The following is a 22376-nucleotide window of genomic DNA, read 5'->3' as shown; positions in this document are numbered from 1 at the left end:
GAGCCATCCCGAGCCTCTGCCCACTTTCCCTCCCTCCCAGCGGCCACTCGACCCCATGGGACTTGACCGACTGCAGAAAGAGTCGCTACCAACAAAACTAAGCCAGTAGAGCCCTGAGATTCTTCCCCAGTGACTGTTGCAGAGGCGGGAAAACTTGAATTTTGTAATCAGAGTTGCAGCCAGACCCCTAAACGACGCAAATGCGTGGTGGAGGGGCATAGTTGCACGCTGCAGCATCCCAAAGTTGAAGGGAGATAAGGGGTGGCAGAAACCTAGCAGCCCCACCCCGCCTCCGCACCAGCCGGGCCTCGCCTCCCATTCCCCGGCGGCGCGCGAGCCGGGTCCGGGGCAACCAGGCGCGCGCCTGCGCGTGCGCAAAAGGCCCAGCCGCCCTCGTCTCCAGGTGCGCTCGCGCTTCCGGCCGGCCTCCCCGGGGCGGAAACTCCAGGGCCTGCGCATGCGCTTTCCAGCTCTCCTGCTAGGTCGGGAGAGGAGGTCCACGGCTTCAGGTGATCCCGCCCCTCCCTCGCAGCGCGGGACCAATCGTACGGCGGCGGGCGGGACTTTCGCGGAGGCGGCCCGCCCACGCGCTGCGCGAGGCGTGTATCGATTGGTTGGCGCTGGGGGCGCAGGTGCGCGCTTCCCATTGGGTGTGGGCGGAGCGCGAGCCGCCGAGGCGTCTACGGAGGCTGCAGGTGAGCGCGCGCACGTGCCGCGGCTCCCGCCCGGCTGGGGTGCGCGCGCGCGGGCTCGCGGGGGAAGCGGCTGAGAGCTAGGCTGCGGCGCCTGTCCTCTGTGCTCCGCCCCCTCCTCCTCCTTCGCCGTCGCGGCCGTCGCCGAGGCCCGGAGGGAGGGAGCCGCGTTCCCGCCCACCGCGCCGCCAGTCTCACCCTCGGTCCCACCGCGTGAGGAGCCAGCCAAGCGGAGCTCTGCGCGGAGACCCGAGCCGCGGTCGACCCTCTGCAGGTGCCTGTGAGGAGGCGCCTGGGCCGCAGCCGAGTCCCGAGCCCGCCGGCCGCACACTCGCTCCCCGCGCTCCAAGGGGCGGCCCGGCTGGAGGAGGCCGTTGCGGGCCAGGCCTCAGGATGAACCGCAGCCACCGGCACGGAGCGGGCAGCGGCTGCCTGGGCACCATGGAGGTGAAGAGCAAGGTGCGCGGGGCCCGGGCTGGGCGGAGCGGCCGGCTAGATGGGGACCGGCGGCCAGGGCCTTGAGGGGGGGTGCTCCTGGGGGAGGCCAGCGGCTGGCCGGGGACGGCCTGAGGAGCTGCCCGCTGTCTGGGACCGTGGTGGGCGCGGTGGTGGGATTTGGAGGCAGGAGATGGTGGATAATACGCTTGCTGTGAAGAGGACGAGCGTGGGGGGTTGTGTCTGCTCCTGCCCCAGGTAGGGAGGAGACCAGCTGAGCGCTTAATCTACCTCTTTAAAAATCATTCCTGTTCAAGGATGAGGGTAAGGGCCGAGGTATAGCCGAGGAGGATGGGAGGCGTTTGAGCGCAGCGTGGTACGAAAGGTTTGGAGGAATTCTACCTCCTGGCCTCTGAGTAAAGAGTATTTGGAACACCCGTGGTCACAAAATGTTACCCCTTTCTGTGGCTCAAGGGTGCATCAAGTGGTGAAGGAGAGAGCCCAGGGAGCTCAAGAGCCCTTGTAAAGTTAGCTTTGCTTCCTGCTTAGAGATTTTTCTAGCACTAACTTTGGTATGCATTTAATCTATATTTTAACACTATCGCCTTCCGTTTGAGTAGCACTTCACAGTTTGAGTCTGGGTGCTCTCTTCATTCCATCCTGCTACCTTTTCACATCAAGTGTTTTCCCTCTTGACCAACGGTATGCCAATCTGCTGATAATTACGTCGGTATCCACTGAATTCCTAAATTGCAGGGCTCCCTGAGCGGGACGGTGTATAGGGATTAGTGAGGGAATGCTTTCCAACGGGGGTTTTGAGATGGAATTTGAAGATGATCGCCGGCCACGGGAACATTTTCAGCAAGCATTTCATGAATCGAAGAGCCAAAGGGGACTTAGATAATCTAGTCTGATTCTCTGAGAAGACGGGGGCTCAGAAAGCTTATGACTTCGACAAGCTGTGCTTTTTATGACAAAACCTTAAAACCCTTTTACAAAATAAGTTTTAGGCTTTATAGAATAGAAAAGAGAGGACACGGGCTGGGCCCTGAGAACATTGAAAATAAGAGTTGGGAAGATCAAAACACATGAAAGAATAGGAGAAAAGTAAAAGCATATCAACTTTAAAAATAATGAAACATCATTGAATGTAAGACTATGGGGTGGGGTAGGGGGGAGAATACAAAATCCAGGAGTGATTTTCAGTGAAGTAGAGTAGGGAAGGCTCCCGGAAGCCTGTGGGTAGAATGGTTTTTATTATCTGGAGTTGATAAGCAAAGTTCTGTAAGTTGCTGTAACTGAGATGATCACATCAAGAGTATCTGCATTCATTTTTCACATTATTTTAAAATGTTGTTTTCGACTTGTGTATCAGGATAGGCACTAGTTAAGAAACCCTTCTGCTTAATAAGAATAGAAATGTAGTTATAGCAGTTTCACGAATATGCTGTCTCCTGTGTCCTCCGTGGAACTGCCATAGCAAATTGAAGTGACACGCTTGAACTAAGGGTTAAGATAACTCGAAATATATAGAGCTTTTCCTCTAGCAGTATAGTGGTGGTAGTGGTTCCGTTCCCAGTGGTTGAACCTTCTCATGGCATTTCTGTTATAAATCTAGTTTGGGTTTGTGGGAGTTGAGGTTAAGAAAAGAAAGACATTTATGATGTTGCATAGTCTTAAAATTCAGTTTGTGGTCCTAATCTTGGTAGCAAGTATTTAATTTTTTTATCATAGGAAAAAATGAGTAGGGATTCTAGGTGTTCTGATAAATACAGTCAAATGGTAATCTATCTCTCAGACTAGGAAACCTCGAGCCCTTGGGGACTGGAATTTCAGGCTTTCTGCCCTTCTCTTCTGTCAACTGGTTTGTGAATCTTTCCCATACTACCCATTATATATTTGACCTGCCATACTGGACTTCTGGTGAACCGTGTCTCTTAAATAGAATCAAGGCATTCTGAGAACCTGCATCTCATAAAGTGTGGTCCCACTAGTGTTCTAGCTGCTGATAAATAGGTACAGTAGAGGTGCTGTTTCTAGTGTGTCAGTGACACCTTATGTTTTAAATATATATTTATTTTTAATGGATTAGATAAAACACTTCGCATCTCTACCATTTAAAAAATATTTGGACAGATGTGTGAAACAATACTTCCTTTTTCACTGCTTTGGTGATATCACAGCTTTTTACAAAGCTGGTCGCTAAGAGGTTGTAACCACAACTTGGTGATGTACAGATCCACATTTCAGGATTTCTTTTTCTTCTGCATAGAAAACAGTGTCAACGTCATATCTTTGCTCATGGAAGGGGAAAATGGTACAAATAAAGTAATGAATAATGCAAATATAACTATAGTTAAGTTGTGATACCAGTTACCATGTGACTTTTCTTTGGTAACTGATTTATCTTCCTGTTTCTCCATAGTTGGAAAAGCTCTTAATAATCAAGGTCATGTCCTTTAATAACCTTAGGTTATTAAACATTTGGAATAGTCTTTGAGCTGTACATTTCCTAGTTATTATTCATGGGCAAACAATATTAAAATTAAGTTTTCATTTCTACAGTGTACCAAAAGATGCTGGGAGACAGGTGTCCATACACATTCTGGGTGACCAAGGCAAACTAGACCAGGCTGAACATATATAAAAAAGGTTATAATAGTTGTTGATTGGGTCTTAATGTTATCTCTATTTTAGTATTTTTCTTCATGTAGTAAAAAGTTCTCTTAATCCTATTGTTTTGCTGCAAGAAGCATAACAATTTCTCTTTTTTTTTTTTTTCCTGCTAACATTGCAAAAGGGCACATCTACTTGTGAAGCCATACAATTTTCCATTGTTTTTATCATAACATTTAAGCAAGAGAAAAAAATGTTGAGCAAAGAATTTTTATCCACAAGCTTTAGCAAAAACATTGCAGCCCTAAAATATTCAATTATTAGATGTTACTCCCATTCACCAGGGGAAGTAATAAAACCCTGAGATGAAGCAGAAAGCACTAGGATGTTGTGATACCAGAATAAAGAAAATGGAGAAGAAACTATGACTTTTTATAACATCATAAGACTAACTCTGATATGAAGGGTGTTCCTCAGTTATTATTTACTTTGAAACGTGAAGGTGTGACTACACTTTTTGAGCGCTTTAGTTATGAGTCACCTTATTTTCTTGACAGATGTTAGTGTTTATGTTTCAGGAATGTGTTTTGGAAACTTTTAATTTGTTAGAGGTAAGAAGTGGTTTTAGTAATTTTTTAATTTAAAACTAGTGAGTAGTGTGGGTATAAGCAAGGCAGATGAACTTCTTCGAGATAGCAAAAGCAGTGAGTTCAGAGAGACCAGGGGATCCTTAGGGAAGTGAATTGACACATTTGTAACCTGCTCAAATTATTCTGACAGAGACTTTCTCTGCAAGATGCTTAAGGCCGTCTTAGTGGTACATTAGTGTTTCTTGCCAATAATAGATATTTAGAGGAAAAACGAGTTCAGTGGTCAAACACATTCGGCAAACATTTGTTTAAAAACTTTTTTTTTTTTTTTTTTAAATCAACCACAGGACTTAATTGAGCCTTTAATATCTGGTCTCCACAGTGATTCCTAAGAGTGTAATTATAGTTATGTAACATTTCCCAAACTTGTGTGACTGGGGCACTTTTTGCGGAAGGCTGATGAATCTTTCTTACGTTTCCACATTTGAGGAAATGCCATGCTAGTCGCATGGTTAAGTCATGGATCCTGTTTATTATGGACTAGATGAAGTCAGTCCTTCGTGTTGAATAAGAACCACTTAAATAATTTGGTATTTGGAAGGCAGAGGTGTGAATCTAGAGTAGGGAAGCAGACCTGAGAACGAGAATTGTGGAGATAAATATTGGGCATGATGGAAGTGTCGTCCTCCCTGTTTGTGCGATCCCTTAATGCCTTTCAGATAGCTATTCTCTTTCCCCACTAATTGCTGAGCTCTGGTGCAGGCCTGAGCCTTTCATTCTACGGGGCCTAGCACTGTGCCAAGCATGTAAACACTTTTGCTTTAATTGGAGAGTTGTAGGACATAGATTTAATGTATTGGTAAAGCTGCGTGTTTTTTTTTAAGATTAACATAGGGAAGACACTTCTTATCTCTAGACCTGTTTCTTGTATGATATACCTCCATTTGTATCGTACCTTAGTGCCAAGAAGCTCAAAGTTCTTTTTGTATATGTTGCTGTTAATTCTTGCCACTTCCTGTGAAATTGTAATTCCTTTTATGGGGGAGGAAACTTAGATGCTTTTTGCTACCAGTCAAAATAAAGACTTAGGAACATCTTTGTTACCCCGTGGCCTGAGTGAGGAGCAGATACTGCTGTCAGGATCTGGGCTCCAGACAGGGTTTGTTTGAGCTGAGTCACTCTGCAGGACAGTCCCCAGTGAGGCCTGGGTACCCCAGGGATTAAGTTGAGCCCGCATCTCTTGAAGGGAATGCCCTTCAGAGATGCAGCAGTGAGCAGACACATTCCTGTGCCTTCCTTATGTTGTTTTATCTCCTGATAATGAGGTTTCTGACAATAGACTGTGTTACTGGAACTGTCTTCTTCGTTAAGGGAAATAATACTGTGCCTGTGAATTTTTCTGTCATGCATTTTAAGATTGGATCCTGTTACCTTTTTTAAAATTAATATGTTTATTTATAGTTTGGAGCTGAATTTCGTCGGTTTTCACTGGAAAGATCAAAACCTGGAAAGTTTGAAGAGTTTTATGGATTACTGCAACATGTTCATAAGATACCCAATGTTGACGTTTTAGTAGGCTATGCAGACATTCACGGAGATTTACTACCTATAAATAACGATGATAATTATCACAAAGCTGTTTCAACGGCCAACCCACTGCTTAGGATTTTTATACAAAAAAAGGGTAAGTAACAATGTTTAGAAAAATTGTTTTAGAATTAGAAGTTGTTTATTTTCCTCATTGATAGGATACACAGAATTCACTAGAAATTTAATGAATAGACATTTTGTGTGAATCTTCTTACCATATTAACTAACAAGTGAGTTAAGACATCTGTGATATTATTGGTTTAATTGACATCTTTACACTTCACTAAGTATACTTTGGAAAGATTGCGGGGTTTTTTTAAAATTTATTTTTATTTTATTTTTGGCTGCGTTGGGTCTTCATTGTTGCATGCAGGCTTTCTCTAGTTGCGGCGAGCGGGGGCTACTCTTCATTGTGGTGCACGGGCTTCTCATTGCGGTGGCTTCTCTTGTTGTGGAGCACGGGCTCTAGGGGCGCGGGCCTCAGTAGTTGTGGCTTGCGGGCTCTAGAGTGCAGGCTCAGTAGTTGTGGCGCACAGGCTTAGTTGCTCCTCGGCGTGCGGGATCTTCCCAGACCAGGGATTGAACCCGTGTCCCCTGCATTGGCAGGCGGATTCTTAACCACTGCACCACCAGGAAAGTCCGAAAGATTGTGGTTTTAATTACTTTATAACCTCTTAGATTTTTTTAAAATGGAAATTAGGAATTTATTGAATCTTCACTTTGTTGAATGGAATTTTGTCCATTCAGAAAGATGTGGTAGAAAGAGTATGACTTTGGAGTCAGGGAAACATTCTACTTTTTTGGTAGCAACTAACTTTGAAATACTGTATGCACCACTTAATAGGTACCTGAAGGAAAGCTGTTTATTCTTCCTGGGTCGCAGTGTCTTTATCTATAGAATGAACATACTATCTCATAGGATTACTAGGAAGTTTAAATGAGCTCAGTGCAGTGCTCTGGCATGTAGTATGCCTCCGGTGAATATTTTCTTTCCTTTTAAGGCATTTTTCACAGAAATAAAACTAGTGAATTATCTGGAAAATCAGAGAGCAAGTCATTATTTTGGAAGAATGTAAACATTGATATTGGTCTTGCAAAAGAACATTTTAAAATAACCACTCTATATGGCACAAATTGAAATGTATTTTGAGCCCTAAAACTTTTAACTTTGTGGCCTCCTCCGTGTGTGTGTTTATCTGTGTCTGCCTGTCTGCCTGTAGATGGGCATGATGTGTGCCATTTATTCCTTTGTCTTTGGTAAATGAAGAGGTTTGGAAAGGCAACATGAGAGCCACAAGCCCAGTACTGGTGGGATAATCAAAGCCTTACTGTGTTTGTAAACCAACCCAGAAAGCACTTTGAGAAAGTGGGTAGAAATTACCCTTGAAGGTGAAACTTTATTTCCAATCAGTTGATAAGCATTGGACCACTCCTAGGGCTTTGAAATTCCACTGATTGTGTATCTTTGCTTCTGGGTTTGGAGCAACTAAAGTCCGCCAACAAAATAAACCTCCAAGGGTAGGGTAACATATCTGTATCACTTGACTATTTACGAGATACTCTACAAACACACAAATTCATTTTCCCAAAGACCCCTAAGATGGATTTCCTAGGTATGTGACAGGGGTGTGGTACAATTAGAGTGTTACTTCAGGAAGACTCATTTGGCTGTTCAGGATGAATTGGAGTATGCAGCAGTCTTACAGGAGAGAGCAAGGAGCAGGGGGGTGAGAGATGCTGAGAAGCTGCCCCAGCAGGAGACCAGGTGAGGAAGATAAAGGGGAGGATCTGAGAGTCACTGCGCTCCCCCCTGGATGGCAGAGGGTTGAAGAGGAGTCCAGAGGAAAATAGCTTTCTGGATTTGAGCCTGATGGTGCCATAAAACAGGTACAGTCTGGAAGAGAGAGTGACTTGGAAAGAAAATTGGTTTGGTTATAGGCCAAAAAAGCTTATCTGGCTGGCGAGTTTCAACCTTGTCCCGTAGGAAATCAGAAATGATGGGCTGGAGCTCAGGGTGGAAATCTAGAGGCTGATCAAAGAGCTGAAAGTCTGCAGAAAAGTGACAGTTGAAATTTTTGGGAGTGGACATTAGGGCTAGCTGAGATGAAGAGCAGGGATGGTTCTTAGAAAGCTATGTATAGAATGTTGGAGAAGGAAGAGGAGAAGACAAAACATTGGAGTGGAACTTGTCATTTTAAGCAGAATAATTTAAATCATTATTGTTGAATAGAAGGCCTGTCTTGTTAGCAGTTGTAATTTTCATTACAAATTTGCTGTTTGGAACATGTATTTAAATATAGAATGACTATTTTTAAACTACTGCCATCTGACAAAACTTGTTGGATTATCCCCTTCCTTAGAAAGATTATAGGTGTTGGATTATACTACCACATGTTTTTGTTCCTGGAATTGTAACACTTACGTGATCACAGGATTAATCCTAACATCTTTTAAGGGTGGTTATCTTCTGCTATTTCCTTTTCAAATATGTTTAGATGTAAACAAAAGTTTTCTATGCTGTAGAGGTAAATAACCAATACAATTCATAGCCCTTAGAATTTGATTTAGAAATAGGCAGTGTGTTCAACAGAAAATTTTTGTTTTTAAAAATGTAACTTTGGGACATCCCTGGTGGTCCGGCAGTTAAGACTCCACGCTTCCACTGCAGGGGCGCGCAGGTTCAATCCCTGGTCGGGGAACTAAGATCCCGCATGCCACCCGGTGCAGCCAAAAAAAAAAAAAAGTAACTGTAATACAAATATGACTTAAGCAAAACATGAAAAGTCAGTCAGTCGATTCATTCCTGCTGAAAACCCTCCAATGGTTTCCGTTGCATCCAGAATAAAATCCGTCCTGATTTGTGCCCCACAGCGTCTCCTTCCTCCATTCTCCCACTCCCACCTCGCAGCAACCACACTGGCTTTCTTTCTGTCCCTAGGACTCAGCGGGCTTGTTGCCGTCTCTGTGCTTCTGCACTTGCTGTTCCTTCTGTAAGGAACGCTTTTCCTGCAGCTGGTCCCATGGCTGCCTCCTCAGTTCTCAGCTCATATGACTTTCTCAGAGGGGCCTCTTCTGATCACCCTAGCTAGGAGCCCCCCAACCTCCACCTTTACCAGATTACCCTCTGATTATTTAGGTAGAGTTAACATGTTTGTTGTCTGTCTTACAGAGCTACACAGTGCCCTGTAGTTCGTGATGATACTTTTTTTCTTTTAAACAAAGCTCAGCAGATGCTTAAGTAGAAAGCTGATTTTACTTAAACTTTAATGAACATTAAATTCAGGAAACTAATGTAAAACATGGCATTAAGTACAGTTACATTTTCTTGCTTAATTACAACACATTTTCTGTTTTACTGGCCTGTTGCTTCCAATTTAGGAACCAATAGGGCAGCAGTTGCACTTGATGTGGCACCAAGAGATATTTTTAAAAGACAGATATGAAAACGATTTTAAATTTTAAAACCATGTGACCTTTTAAAATCTGATACCCTCTACCAAATAAAGCTTCTTTGAAGTGAAAGCTCACAATTGAAGGCATAAACCACTTCATAGCTTGAACTCGGGGGTAGCGTCGTTGCATATCTTGAAAAGTTTTATGTTTTACAATAATTTATTGTTAGAGGAAAAAACCCAGACTCTATTTCCAGGGCTGTTATTGTGGAAGCAAAAACAAAACAAAAAACCTGATATTTTAAAAGTTACTTTCGCAGAGGATCCTAGGGCTTTTGCCAGCCCCCTCCCCCTGTCAGAGTTTAGAATTTCCTCACTTAGTTGAGGGAAAAAGAGAGTTTTTCTTCTCTTGTTGTTCAGGTGGTTATTGTATGGTAAACAATCTCAGAAAATATTTAAAGGTTGCCCCTTTAGAAAAAGTACTCAGGTCATTCCTATAGGTTTGGAATGCAGCCAGGGAAATGTGTATTTTTTAAAAGCCCGTTGTGATGATCAGCCAAGTCTGAGGCCCATTGACCTGCACAGACTTCTCGCCAGATCTGATCAGAATACCTACACCACAGCTTCTTGCTGTGTCACAGTCTGTTTCTGTGTGCCATCAGACAGACGCATTTGCATCATGGGTTTATTCGAAGGAGTATGTTGGAAACACCAGAAGGGCTTTGCTTTAAGCCTCATCTGCCTTAGGACATGGCCTTGTGGCCCAGACACCTGGAACTGGGCAGCCACTTAAACTGTCTCTTAGAACTTTACTGTGCATTGGATGTTATTTGGGAGATGTATTTTAAGGTTATATTTTAGTGAGTCAGGGTTTAATTTAGAAATGGTTTAAGGAGTATACATTTTAATAGTAAATTGTAAAAAATAGTTTAACAGAAGGTACGGCCCCAGAAATAAAAAAATTAAATAAAATAAAAAGAAGAAATTGTGGAGTAACAGCTCAGAATGTGATTCCAGTTGCTTATGACAGAAACCTGGGTGTCGCCTTTGACACATACCTTTTTTTCAGTCACCAAGCCTATTAAAAATGTGTTCTAATTATTTTTCAAACTTATTTCCCCATTTCCTGACACACCTTTTTATTCAGTCACCTGGCCTATTAAAAATGTGTTCTAATTATTTTTCAAACTTATTTCCCCATTCCACTGCCTCTGCTTCAGGCCAGGTACCATCCTAAATTACCTGCAGTAACCTCCTGTCTTCCCCCGCAGGTCCCTTCTCCAGCTTGCAACCAGAGTGAGCTTTGTAGAAAAGCCAAAATCCTTGGTTTTCTTCCCTTTGCCCTCAGGCTGAAGCCCGTAATCCTCCCGGCTTCCCCGGAGGCCCTGTCTGTCTGCAGGGCCCTGGCTGCGTAGACTGGGCTCTGGGCTCGTGCTCCTCCTCTCCTCTCCCCTCCCACCCTGCCTTCTCACTGTCTCCTCCCACGACCCCATCCTGCCGGGCTCTGTATTTGTTGTATCTGCACCTGGAAGTTCTTCCCTCCCTTCTACCTGATTAGCTACTGGTTTGTTTTCCAGTCTCAGTATAAACCGCACTCCCCAGAGAAGCCTTGCCTTACCCTGCAGACCCGGCCGAGTTCCCACTGACAAACTTCACAGCTCTTGGCACCTTTGTAATAATATAATGGTTTCAGGTTCTTTGTTAATTGCCGTCGCTTTTAGTCTGTAAACACCATGAAAGCAAGCACCTTAGCTGTTTTGTGCACTGGATCTGCAGCACATAGCACGATGTCTAGCCACATAGTAGCAGGTGCTTCTTAAGTATCTGGCAATTGATTTTTCTTATATTAGGAAGTGAAGGGATCTGCAGGCTTTGAATATTGCTTTAAGTGATGTTTAATCCTTTTAAAGTTGCCACATCTATTTCATTTAACCATTTTGGATTAGAACAAGTGTTGGCAAACTCAGGCTTGCTGGCTGTTTTTATAAATAAAGTTTTCATGGAACACAGCCATGATCACTCCCTTCTGTATTGCCTGTGGCTGCTTTTGCAAGAGACCGTATGACCTGCATGCAATACCTAAAATATTTACTGTACTACAACTCTACAGAAAAAGGTTGTCCACCCCTTGGTTAGAACAGTTTCAAAAATTATTTCATTTTTCCCTGTCTTCCTACTGAACTTGAAATAGGTCATAATCTTGAACTTTCTTGATGACTCTACCATGAACTGTTAGAGTTTTGTTACTGTACACGGATGCTGCTGGGATTTATATAACGCTTTGTTTTGTTTGTTTGTTTTCAGGTTTGCTTTTTCTTCACTGTAGGCTTTTATTTTTTGTATCTGTGCCTGCCACTCACTAGTGGACCCTTACCCCTGACTGTGACTTAAGACTCTGAACTGAGGAATGAGATAACCAGGGTTTTTTGGAATTAATGTTTAAAAAGTAAGAGGCTCCGAGGGAGGCCCTTCAGGGCTCCCTTCCTCTGTGAGTAAAGCACAGGGGCTTTTTGTGTGTAAGGAAGTGAGACATCCAGTTTGGCTGTTTGGCGGCATTCCACGGGTAGATCCTTGTCTGTTTCGGTGAGCTGAGATTGTCAGGCTCGGGATAGGTGAGATTTCACTGAGCCTATATCACATACTGTTGCATAAGCCTGGGTTTATCAAGTGAAAGGTTGCCATGAGCCAGGATTCCAACGTTCCATCTCTTTCTGAGTTTTGTACTTTGACAGACATGCTCAGGTGGAACGTCAGCCCTGTTCCCTGTAGATGTTCACCTTTACACTTTAAACCGACACCCTGCACCCTGGCTTTCTGCCAAAATATTTCTTTTCCCAGTGGCTGGAAACTGATTAGCTAGATGGGAGAACAAAGGTGCCTTTGTACTGGGGCATATTGCTTTTGAGAATTTAGCAGAGAGCATTCAAACAGAGTCTGGATGCGATGCCAAATTATGCAGATTTGGGGGGTTTTTTGGTCAGGTTTCCCATGAATAGGTATGTAGGCAGCTTAGTTTTGTTCTCCTTTTGTATGGTCTGGAATTTCCCATATAAAAATTGTGTGGGCTTTCTTAATTGATTGTAAAATGAAATATACAATTTTGAATAAACACATTCAGTAGAAGATCATTGTTGATAGATTTTTGGCTACATTTTGCCCAAAAGATTCTTTTGTCAGTCGATTTATTTCCCAAGCCGAATTATAAATAAATTTCTGTCTTTGTAAGAACACAGTGTAAGTACTTTCTCCATAAATGAAGCAAAATTATCCCCAGGGGGGGAAATGCCCCAAAATCAGGTACCACTAGGCTCTTTTTTTTTTTTTTTGGTTGTGCTGGGTCTTACTTGTGGCAGGTGGGCTCCTTAGTTGTGACATGCATGTGGGATCTAGTTCCCTGACCAGGAATCAAACCCGGGCCCCCTGCGCCAGAGTCCTAACCACTGCGCCACCAGGGAAGTCCCCAGGTACCCCTAGTCTTGTACATTTATCTGAAACTAGCTTTTGAAGAGTGTTCAAGCAACACTGAGAAAAGAATACTGAGGTTCTCCAGGCTCTGACACACAGTGGACATTTAACATTCACTGTGTGAATTGAACATGTACGGTATTGGCCTTAGTAAGAAAACCTGGGGCCATCTGTACCTTATTTTGTACCCTTAATTTCCTGGTCTATAAAGTAAAGGTAATAATACTTACCGATAGGGGGGCCGAGAGTCGGGTGACAAGAGACTACAAATGGAAGCCCTGTGCAGACACAGTCTAGTGATGTTACTGGTCTGTAGCAGTGATTGAGACTAGGACTTTAAACTAGTTCTTGGGATGGTGGGGGCACTTTTGTCTTCTTTATTCTTACTAAATATTTTTTTCATCCTTGGAGATTGTGACTTTTTAGTTTATCCCCATTCCAGTTATTTTTGAAATCTGATTTCACCTTTTATGCCTGCTGTTAATTCCGTTTCCTCATCCTCTGATGAGATGTGTTGTTTGTAGACTGTCTACCTCCAGCTGTGGGATTTAAGAAGATCTAGTTTTAGTGCCCTGTTTTCCCTAGTTTACATCAGAGATTATAAATTGCTGGCTTGAAGAATAAATTCAACCCCCAGACGTTATTTGCTCAAACAGGTTTTTGTTGTTATTTAATTAGGTGTCGGCATTTTAAAATGGGAAGTTTTTGTGTTTTTTTTTAACCTAAAAAAACAAGACTCTCTGACAAGTTGGACTGTCCACACAAATTCCTACAGTCCGTGAAGAAAAGCTGCCTGGAGCGAGAAAAGCCATGCCATTAAATGGGGCAGGAGCTCTCAGCTTTGCCAGAATCCTCACCCCTCCCTGTTGTCTCTGTCTTATACCTCAGCCTCTTTCGAAAGTGGGAAAATGAAAGGTTAAGAACTCCTCCAGAAAACTGAGGGAGAGTGTATTTGCAGAAGACCAAAATTCCTGTGTTTGATATGTATTCATTTAATTACATTATCATTTTATGTGTATTATCCATTTCGTTTAATTACAGGCAGACCTCAGATATATTGTGGGTTCAATAAAGCAAATATCGCGATAAAGCAAGTCACATGAATTCTTGCACAAATTAAGCGTGTAATAGCATTATGTCTAAAAAAATACATAACTCAATTTTAAAATACTTTTTTGCTAAAAAAAATGTTAACCATCACCTGAACCTTCAGCAAGTCATAATCTTTTTGCAGTAGTGATGTCAAAGATCACTGATCAAAGCGCATCGTAACAAGTATAATAATTTAAAAGTTTGAAATATTGCAAGAATTAACAAAATGTGACCCAGAGACACGAAGTGAGCAAATGCTGTTGGAAAAATGGCATCGGTAGACTTGCTTGGTGCAGGCTTGCCACAAACCTTCAATTTGTAAAAAAACACAATTATCTGCGAAGCGCAGTAAATAGAAGTCTGCCTGTACACTGTCTGCCCGGACTCTAATACAGGTATTTGAGCTTCAGAAGTGTCCAATTTTGTGTCATTGAGTCAAATATGATAAGCATGCAAGCTGGAGGTGTTTAAACAAACATAGGGAAAATACAATGTAAATAACTTGTTTTAAATGGTGTTTAAGAATGTGTGTGCGAGGCTTATCAGAATTTCATCTGCCATATTTAATGTTGTTTAAATCATTGAGCTTTATCAAATTTAACTTCAACTTTTGGTAACTTTATGGTGAATACTCGAGAGGGCCACCTATTGGGCTTTTCTAGTATAGCATGTCTTACTACTACACTACATTTTCAGCTGATCGGAACAGGCTGATATTTAACGAGTTTGTTTATGTACCAAATATATTTGAGTTATCCTTTCTGTACAGATTCCACTATAGATAAATGGGCGTTTATACAGCATTTCTATAATTATTTTATTTTATTTTTAAACAGAAGAAGCAGACTACAGTGCCTTTGGTACAGACACACTAATAAAGAAGAAGAATGTTTTAACCAATGTGTTGCGTCCTGACAACCATAGAAAAAAGCCACACATAGTCATTAGTATGCCCCAGGACTTCAGACCTGTGTCTTCTATTATAGACGTGGATATTCTCCCAGAAACACATCGTAGGGTCCGTCTTTACAAATATGGCACTGAGAAACCCCTAGGATTCTACATCCGGGACGGCTCCAGTGTCCGGGTGACACCCCATGGCTTAGAGAAGGTCCCAGGGATCTTTATATCCAGACTTGTGCCAGGAGGTCTGGCTCAAAGCACAGGACTATTAGCCGTTAATGATGAAGTTTTAGAAGTTAATGGCATAGAAGTTTCCGGGAAGAGTCTAGATCAAGTAACTGACATGATGATTGCAAACAGCCGCAACCTCATCATCACAGTGAGACCAGCAAACCAGAGGAATAACGTCATTAGGAACAGTCGGACTTCCGGCAGCTCTGGCCAGTCTACTGACAACAGCCTTCCTGGCTATCCACAGCAGATCGAACCGAGCTTTGAGCCAGAGGATGAAGACAGCGATGAAGATGACATTGTTATTGAAGACAATGGTGTGCCACAGCAGATCCCTAAGGCTGTTCGTAACACCGAGAGCCTGGAATCATTAACACAAATAGAACTCAGTTTTGAATCTGGACAGAACGGTTTTATTCCTTCTAGTGAAGTGAGCTTAGCACCCTTAGCAAGTGGCACAAATACAGAATTTGAAACGCATGCTCCAGATCAAAAACTCTTAGAAGAAGATGGAACAATCATAACACTATGAAACCATCGCGTTTGAATGTTTTTTGAGTGAGGACGCCATGGAGACTTGTAAATTTGGCTAGTTTAAAGCATATATACCTCTGAACCAGTGATCTGGGATAGGCATGAAAAAAATATATTGCAAGTTTAAAATGTTATTAAAATAGTAGTTTGATAATTAATATAAACTTCGGTGGGTCAGAGGTGAATTTAAGTCTAAAACGAAGGGGCCTTTGCTAATGAAATGATGTGCTTTTGCTATTTTGTCTATAGAGAACTGGATGTTAGAGCACATTCCCAGAACTACATATGAGGACTAGATCATTTCTGTTTGAAGTGGTTGCATATTTAACCTGCTGTGCAGAGCCTGGTTAATTTTTCCTTTAACTATGTATTTTCTAATTCTAACGTGAAGAAGTCTGAGTCTATCTTTCGGTACTTTGGGACCTTGGCTCCTATATTCCCCATGTTGTATTTTGATTTTTTAATGTTGTTCCTCTGTTGCTAATTGTAGCGAGTAATTTTTTCAAATGCTTTTTTTTTTTTTTTTCCTAATTTCTAAGAAATCAAATCAATGGACTGTTTTTAGGGGTTGCTTCCTAAGTTATAAAGCATTGAAGCTATGTTCCTGAATTAAGAAACTCTAACAGTTGTTCAAGTCCGTGTTTGCCCATCTTGTAGCTTTCATATTTACAAACTCATTGCATTTGGGCATCACTTACGTTGTGAAAGGCAGTTCCGTGGACTCTGGTGATATGGGAGACTCTCCTATAACCTCTTCTTGTCCTCATTCCACATCTCATTAGAAATCATTCCTTTTGTTGTTTGTGTGTATATTTTGTTTGTCTGCCTTTTTACTCTTTTATGTATCTGAGTAGTGTGAATTATTTTCGTTAAAAAAAAAATGCACCCAAGCTAAGAGATTTTTACACACAGGACAACCTTGTGCACTTTTTATATGAAAATTTTGGGTTTTCCTTAATGGTATTTCTAGGAACACTGCCTACACTTTATGAAAAGTATGTCGTATTCACCTTTGACAGGTAGAGTGTACCTCGATTAATTTTATGAGGCTATTTATTACTTTCCGATGCATCCACTTAGCAAGGTAAGAGTAAGGCTGCTAACTTTTGTTCCTTGCCTGGTTTCATTGTATGGAGGTGCACAGGCACTACAGTAGCTTGTATATAGAGACTAAGAATAGTATGAACTACATGAGTTCCCTGTGACTTATGGATATTTCTCTCAGAGTTATTTATTGATTAATTTTATGCTAGGGCTAGAATGGATACCTTATAACAATTGTGTGCTATTAAAACAATGAAGAATCAAATGACTCCGTTTTGAAGGATATTTTCTCTATATGGTAAAAGTATATGAAGTAAAGTTGATTAAATGAAGCTCGCTTGACTCAGAATACTTCAATGTATTTTGTTCACATTTTACCACTAAACATATAATCACTAAACTGTTAACTGCACAACATTATGTATAATACAGTGTACTTTTTGTTGAATTCATTGAAGTTCTTCCAGTTATATAACCACTATTTTTTAATGGCATTCCAGGTTTAACATTCTGTTGAGTTCTATAAATTTGACTCTTGAATGGCAAAATGTTAGTAAGTAGAGGTTGCATTTCATTTATATTATAAGCGGTGCAGGGCTTCAACATTTTAAGTAAAAATACTTTCACATACTACCTCTCTCTCTCTCTCTCTCTCTTTTTTTTTAACAAAGTTTTAACATCAGAACTTTTCTCTTAGGGGAAGAAATACTTCAGGGCTTGACTTTTTGTACAACTTTTAACTGTAAAATACAGATTTGTCTTGTATGTATTCATGAAAATGGAAATCAGAGCTGCTAGTGCTTTTTAATTATCCCGCTAAGGGTATATGTCAACGGTCTTTTCAACTGGATCTCTCATTTAAATTATTGGTGAAAGAATTGATTACTAGACGTATTGTAAAACCAATAGATCTTGGTTATACAATAAAATGTCGATTCATTGGTAGTCCGAATTATTTAAGTGTACCTTATTAACAAAAATATCAGTGGATTCAGCATAAAATTTTATAGTACTAAATGTCAAGCTAACTGTGAATTTTGTTCTGTATCTTAAGTAAATTTATGATAATGTTCTCAAGAGCTATCAACAAAATATATGTACTTTTGTGAACTATGGATTTTCTAATTAAATTTTACATGCAACATGATTTTTACATGAATGCTACTTTGTTTAAACTATCAAATGTCAGTATTTTACTACAATTTTATTATAAAATGTACATTATCACTAAATGAGCTTTGATTTTAAAAATCAAATTAGCTTTAGTTGTATATTATTTTTTACAAATAAAGATAGACTTGTATAAAGGCTACTTTCTTGTCTGCAAATATATGAAAAGTCACCCAACAAATATTTACCAAGCACCCATTACAGAAAATGGGTAGGGAGAAAATTGCTAAGTTATAACAAGATCCTGGCTTCCTTAATTTTTAAAAGATCAACACCAGGAATTCCTGGCGGTCCAGTGGTTAGGACTCCACGCTTGCACTGCCGAGGGCCCGGGTTAGAGTTGGGGTTAGGGTTAGGGCATTTAAAATGTAGTTAAATTCTGATAATGTAAGAGGTTAGGCATGATATCCATCTAGAATTATCACTTACATTGTTTAAGATTATTTGAAATAAGACAAAAGTTGTTTGTAAAGTGACAGTTTCTCTTCTGAATTCAAATTCACTTAGTTATACTTTTTATTACTACCCCCAGGTACAGGTATTGCCTATATGGATTGAATTCACTTTATACTGAACACTGTAAAAGGCCTGAGATAAAACAGACCCTCTTCCTGAGCCAAGTCTAATCCCAAATGAGTCACCCGGTCATTGGCTAAGTCGATCTCTGCACTAACTCCTCTGCCATCCAGCATGCAGGATAATAACCGATTCCTTCCGCCAGTTTAAAAACTGGTAGAAAGTCCTCTGAGTAAAAATTCAACATCGTGTACATAGAACCCTTCACATCATCCATTGGTGCGGACTGTGTTGCACTCAGTACCTGATGCACTTGGTTTCAGGGTCCATGAAACAGTGGTATGGAACTAAAAGATCCTTTTCATCCCCAGGTACGACCCCAGTGCTCTTTGAATCCTAAATCCCTGCTGCTTCCAAGTTTCCAGTCTGGGTAAAAAATTACATTTGAGGAAAAAATCATCTAAGTCATAGAAATGTATAAGGAAAAGCTAGCCCTGTTCTGGTCATTTGCCTTAAGGTGCTTGAATTAATGGTTAGCAGCAACTGGTTGTTGGCTCTGATTTTCCCATCTTTTAGACTGATGAAAGGTTTAATTGTGGGTGACGAAGCTTTAAGAGTTGTGTGTGTGTCAGTGACTTTGGCAGCTCAGCAGATTGCGCAGCACCTTACTTAGAAGATGTAGAAAGTCTAGACCATGTTATTTGTGACAGCATATCACTTGCTGATGGTGACTGTTACCTGTAAGGTAAAGCATACGTAAGTTGTCCCTCTAGCTATATTACATGCTACTTAAGTGCTGTAATTGGGTGGGTGTCTGACTAGCTATTACAAGGTAAATAGAAAGGAAATTAGTCCGTTAGATTGAATAATTGAAAAGCCCTTAGTGTGTAGTAGTCTACCAAGTGGTTCCCTAAAAACAAGATTTACATAATATATTTTTAAAAGCTAATGTGTTTGTCCAGTTACTTTACAAAATTTGATGTGTATTTTATAAATTAATATTAAATAGAGTTCGTATTTTATTTGCAAGTTGTATTTAGGTGTTTTGCCATTTAAAAAAGCTTTCTTAGAGAGTTCTACGTGTAATAGAAAATCTTTTTTTCTAGTTCGTTATAGTTATCTAGTTCATTATAATCCCGAGGGATGGATAACAAAGTTATTTAATATAGTATTAGTAAAGATAACTTAAAAATTTTTTTCAGTTATACAAATAATACATAAATTAATTCTTATTATTTTTTTTTAAAAAGGCTGAAATTCTTTTTTGTCCACAAAGCATACTTATTCATACAGTACTTGGTTATAAAAAGAAATTAAAGTGGCTGAAAATGATGACTACAATTTATAATTATGCCAGGACAGCAGGCACAAACTAAGGTGTTTTAGGTAAATTGTGAGTCACTATCTTAAAGATACTGTAGTATAATGGCTTTCAAACATTGTTTAAAAACTGCACGCCACAGTAAGAAATGCATTGAATGTTGTGATCCAGTACACAGCTGTGTGTATGCATGTGTATGTATGGGGATAATACACACCTGTATATAATTGAAAGTTTCACAAAGCGAAACCATTACATGAAAAATGCTGATTTTCTGTTCCATTTTTTAAATGTTTATTGGGCCATCCCCAAACAATTTCAGGATGCACTATTTGAAAAACACTTGTGAAGCACTGTTTTCCACTTGAGAAATTTGTCATGGAAAATACTAGTATATTTCTTTTCCTAAGGGGGGAAAAAAGCACTGCATTGCTTTCTTTTTTATTTTGAAATAATTTCAAACTTAGAAAAGAGCTGCATGAAAAGTACAGTTTATATCCTTCACCCCGATCATACCCACATTTGCTTTCTCTCTCCATTTTTCCTGAAACATCTGAGAATTGGTTGCATAGATCACAGCCCCTTAAGCCCCTAAAGACAGGCATATATTTTCCTGAGAACAAGGACATTCTCTCATACATTCCTGTATACGGCCACAGTTCAGTTATCAAATTCAAAAAATTTACCATTGGTACAGTAATATTTATTACACAAAAGCCATACTAGAATCTCACCAGTTGCCCCCATAGTGTCCTCTACAGAAAAATTGTCCCTCCATCCAGGGTCTAATCCAGAATCATGCATCGCATTCAGGTGTCATGTCTCTGGTCTCCTTTAATCTGGAACAGTTCCTCAGCTTTCCTTTGTCTTGCATAATATTGACATTTTTAAAAAGTAAAGACAAGTTGTTTTGTAGACTGTCCCTCAGTGTGGGTTTGTCTGTTTCCTCATAATTAGATTCAAGTTACGCATTTTTGGCAAGAATACTACAGATATGATGTTATATCCTCATTGTACCGTGTCAGGAGGCACATCATGTCATTTTATTTCAATATTGTTCATGTTAAAACGCTTTTCAGTGAGGGGAAAACGGTTCTTGTATTCTTATGTGTTGTCCATTATTCTAATTATTCTCAAGCTGATAAACATGAATAGGGACTTAGGAAGTGTATCTGTTTTCAGATCCATCCGTTCTATGTCTTAATTGTTTTCTGATTGGAGAAACAATAGAAAATGGTGAAATGGCATGAATATTCTTGAGTGTCATTTGCTTAAGTACTTTTTGTGGACCCAGTGATTATTTTTTCTGGCACTGACCTGAGTGGAAGAAAACCACCCCAATGAAACTTAAATCCTGCGGTCATGTTCTCTAGAGCGCTAACTGAAGGCTTCTGCCTTTGGATTCTTTGGATTATGAATATATCCAACTCGAATTGCTTCACTAAAAAGAGATTTATTGGCTCAGGTAGCTGAAGTCAGGGCTAGAAGTTCAGCACAGATATCCTCTAACAGTGCGGCTGGTAGAACTTAATACAATGAGGGGAGTGGCCTATTTGCTCATTTGCTCAGTCCAAACGGGAGTCACTAAGGCCACACATGGATACTGCATGTTTGAGATGTGACTTGTGCAACTGAGAAGCTGAATTCTTAACTCTATGTAGTTTTAATTAATGAATTTAAATTTAAATAGCCACACGGAGCGAGTGGCTGGCTGTATTTTACAACACAGGCTAGAATCTCTGTTTCTTGCTTTGCTTTCCTGTTTGCTTTTTTCTCAGGCAAATTACCCCTTTGTGGTGACAAAAATGGCCTGCAGCAACTCTAGTGTACCTTCTGTCATTAACTACCCACCCGGAAGCGAGCCTCCGCTCCCCACTAATCACAGCCAAAGCCTCAGAGCCCACTCTCTTTGGCTCTGTCTGGGTCCTGAGCCCACATGTGGGCTGGGTTGGTGAGGGGTGGTTCCTCAAAGAAGAATCAGGGAATCAGGGTGCTGTCACCTCTCACCTCACAGAAGAAGGACCTGTGAAAGGGAAGTGAACACAGTGGCATCAATTGCAGCTTTTTTTTTTTTTTTTAAACATCTTTATTGAAGTATAATTGCTTCACAATGGTGTGTTAGTTTCTACTTTATAACAAAGTGAATCAGCTACACATATACACACGTTCCCATATCTCCTCCCTCCTGCCTCTCCCTCCCTCCCACCCTCCCCATCCCACCCCCGCAGCTTTTTTTAAAGAGTGTTTGGGTGTACATTTCTCATAAAGGAGAGAGTTAAAAGCATAAGGTAAATGGAGATGAGAGCAGTCCTCTGTCAAAGGAAAATGGTAAAAGTGGAAATGAAATTTGGGGTCTAGTGGCCTGTTCTGAATTTGACGGAAAAGTTCAAATCTCATAATAATGGCAACGTTTGCTTTTGTGTTTTCAGATATTATTGTTTTATTTTGATTGTATTTACCATAACTAAATCTGATACAAATATAAAGAGTACATAGAAACTTTAATCTGAAATGGCAGAAAGTTCAAAATTCATTACTTTTGAAATACAGAAACGAGAGAATCGTGGTCTTAGAGTAATGGCTAAATGTGATGCCCAAGGGGTTGGAATGGGGTAGGGTGGGTGGGACTGGTAAGCCAGAGTCTCCCCTTACACACACACCCCACTGCATTGTTGCCACTTGGGTATGTATGGGCCCAGCGTTGCCAGCTCTTCGAAATTTTAAGAAGATACCAGAAATCCAGAATCTCCCATGAAAAAAAATCAGAAAATCTCCTGATTTTTAA

At 40.7% G+C, this 22376-nt stretch overlaps 1 protein-coding gene across 1 annotated transcript; it reads left to right on the top strand.

Annotated features, from left to right (window-relative positions):
- The first annotated feature begins 724 nt into the window (after positions 1 to 724).
- PARD6B (par-6 family cell polarity regulator beta) lies at positions 725 to 17737 on the top strand. The gene is made up of 3 exons (XM_036827050.1): positions 725 to 1151; positions 5795 to 6017; positions 14709 to 17737. Exons 1-3 carry the CDS (start codon positions 1086 to 1088, stop codon positions 15536 to 15538), a joined length of 1119 nt encoding a protein of 372 aa, XP_036682945.1. The 5' UTR covers positions 725 to 1085; the 3' UTR covers positions 15539 to 17737.
- The last annotated feature ends 4639 nt before the right edge of the window (positions 17738 to 22376 follow it).

This window comes from Balaenoptera musculus, chromosome 15, assembly GCF_009873245.2.
Source record: "Balaenoptera musculus isolate JJ_BM4_2016_0621 chromosome 15, mBalMus1.pri.v3, whole genome shotgun sequence".
NCBI lineage: Eukaryota > Metazoa > Chordata > Mammalia > Artiodactyla > Balaenopteridae > Balaenoptera > Balaenoptera musculus.
This window is presented reverse-complemented; position numbering and strand designations above follow the sequence as displayed.

Coding starts and splice junctions, on each gene's coding strand:
- PARD6B (XM_036827050.1), top strand. CDS start 1,086: ATGAACCGCAGCCACCGGCACGGAGCGGGCAGCGGCTGCCTGGGCACC. Junction 1,152..5,794: donor CCATGGAGGTGAAGAGCAAG/GTGCGCGGGGCC, acceptor GTTTATTTATAG/TTTGGAGCTGAATTTCGTCG. Junction 6,018..14,708: donor GATTTTTATACAAAAAAAGG/GTAAGTAACAAT, acceptor ATTTTTAAACAG/AAGAAGCAGACTACAGTGCC.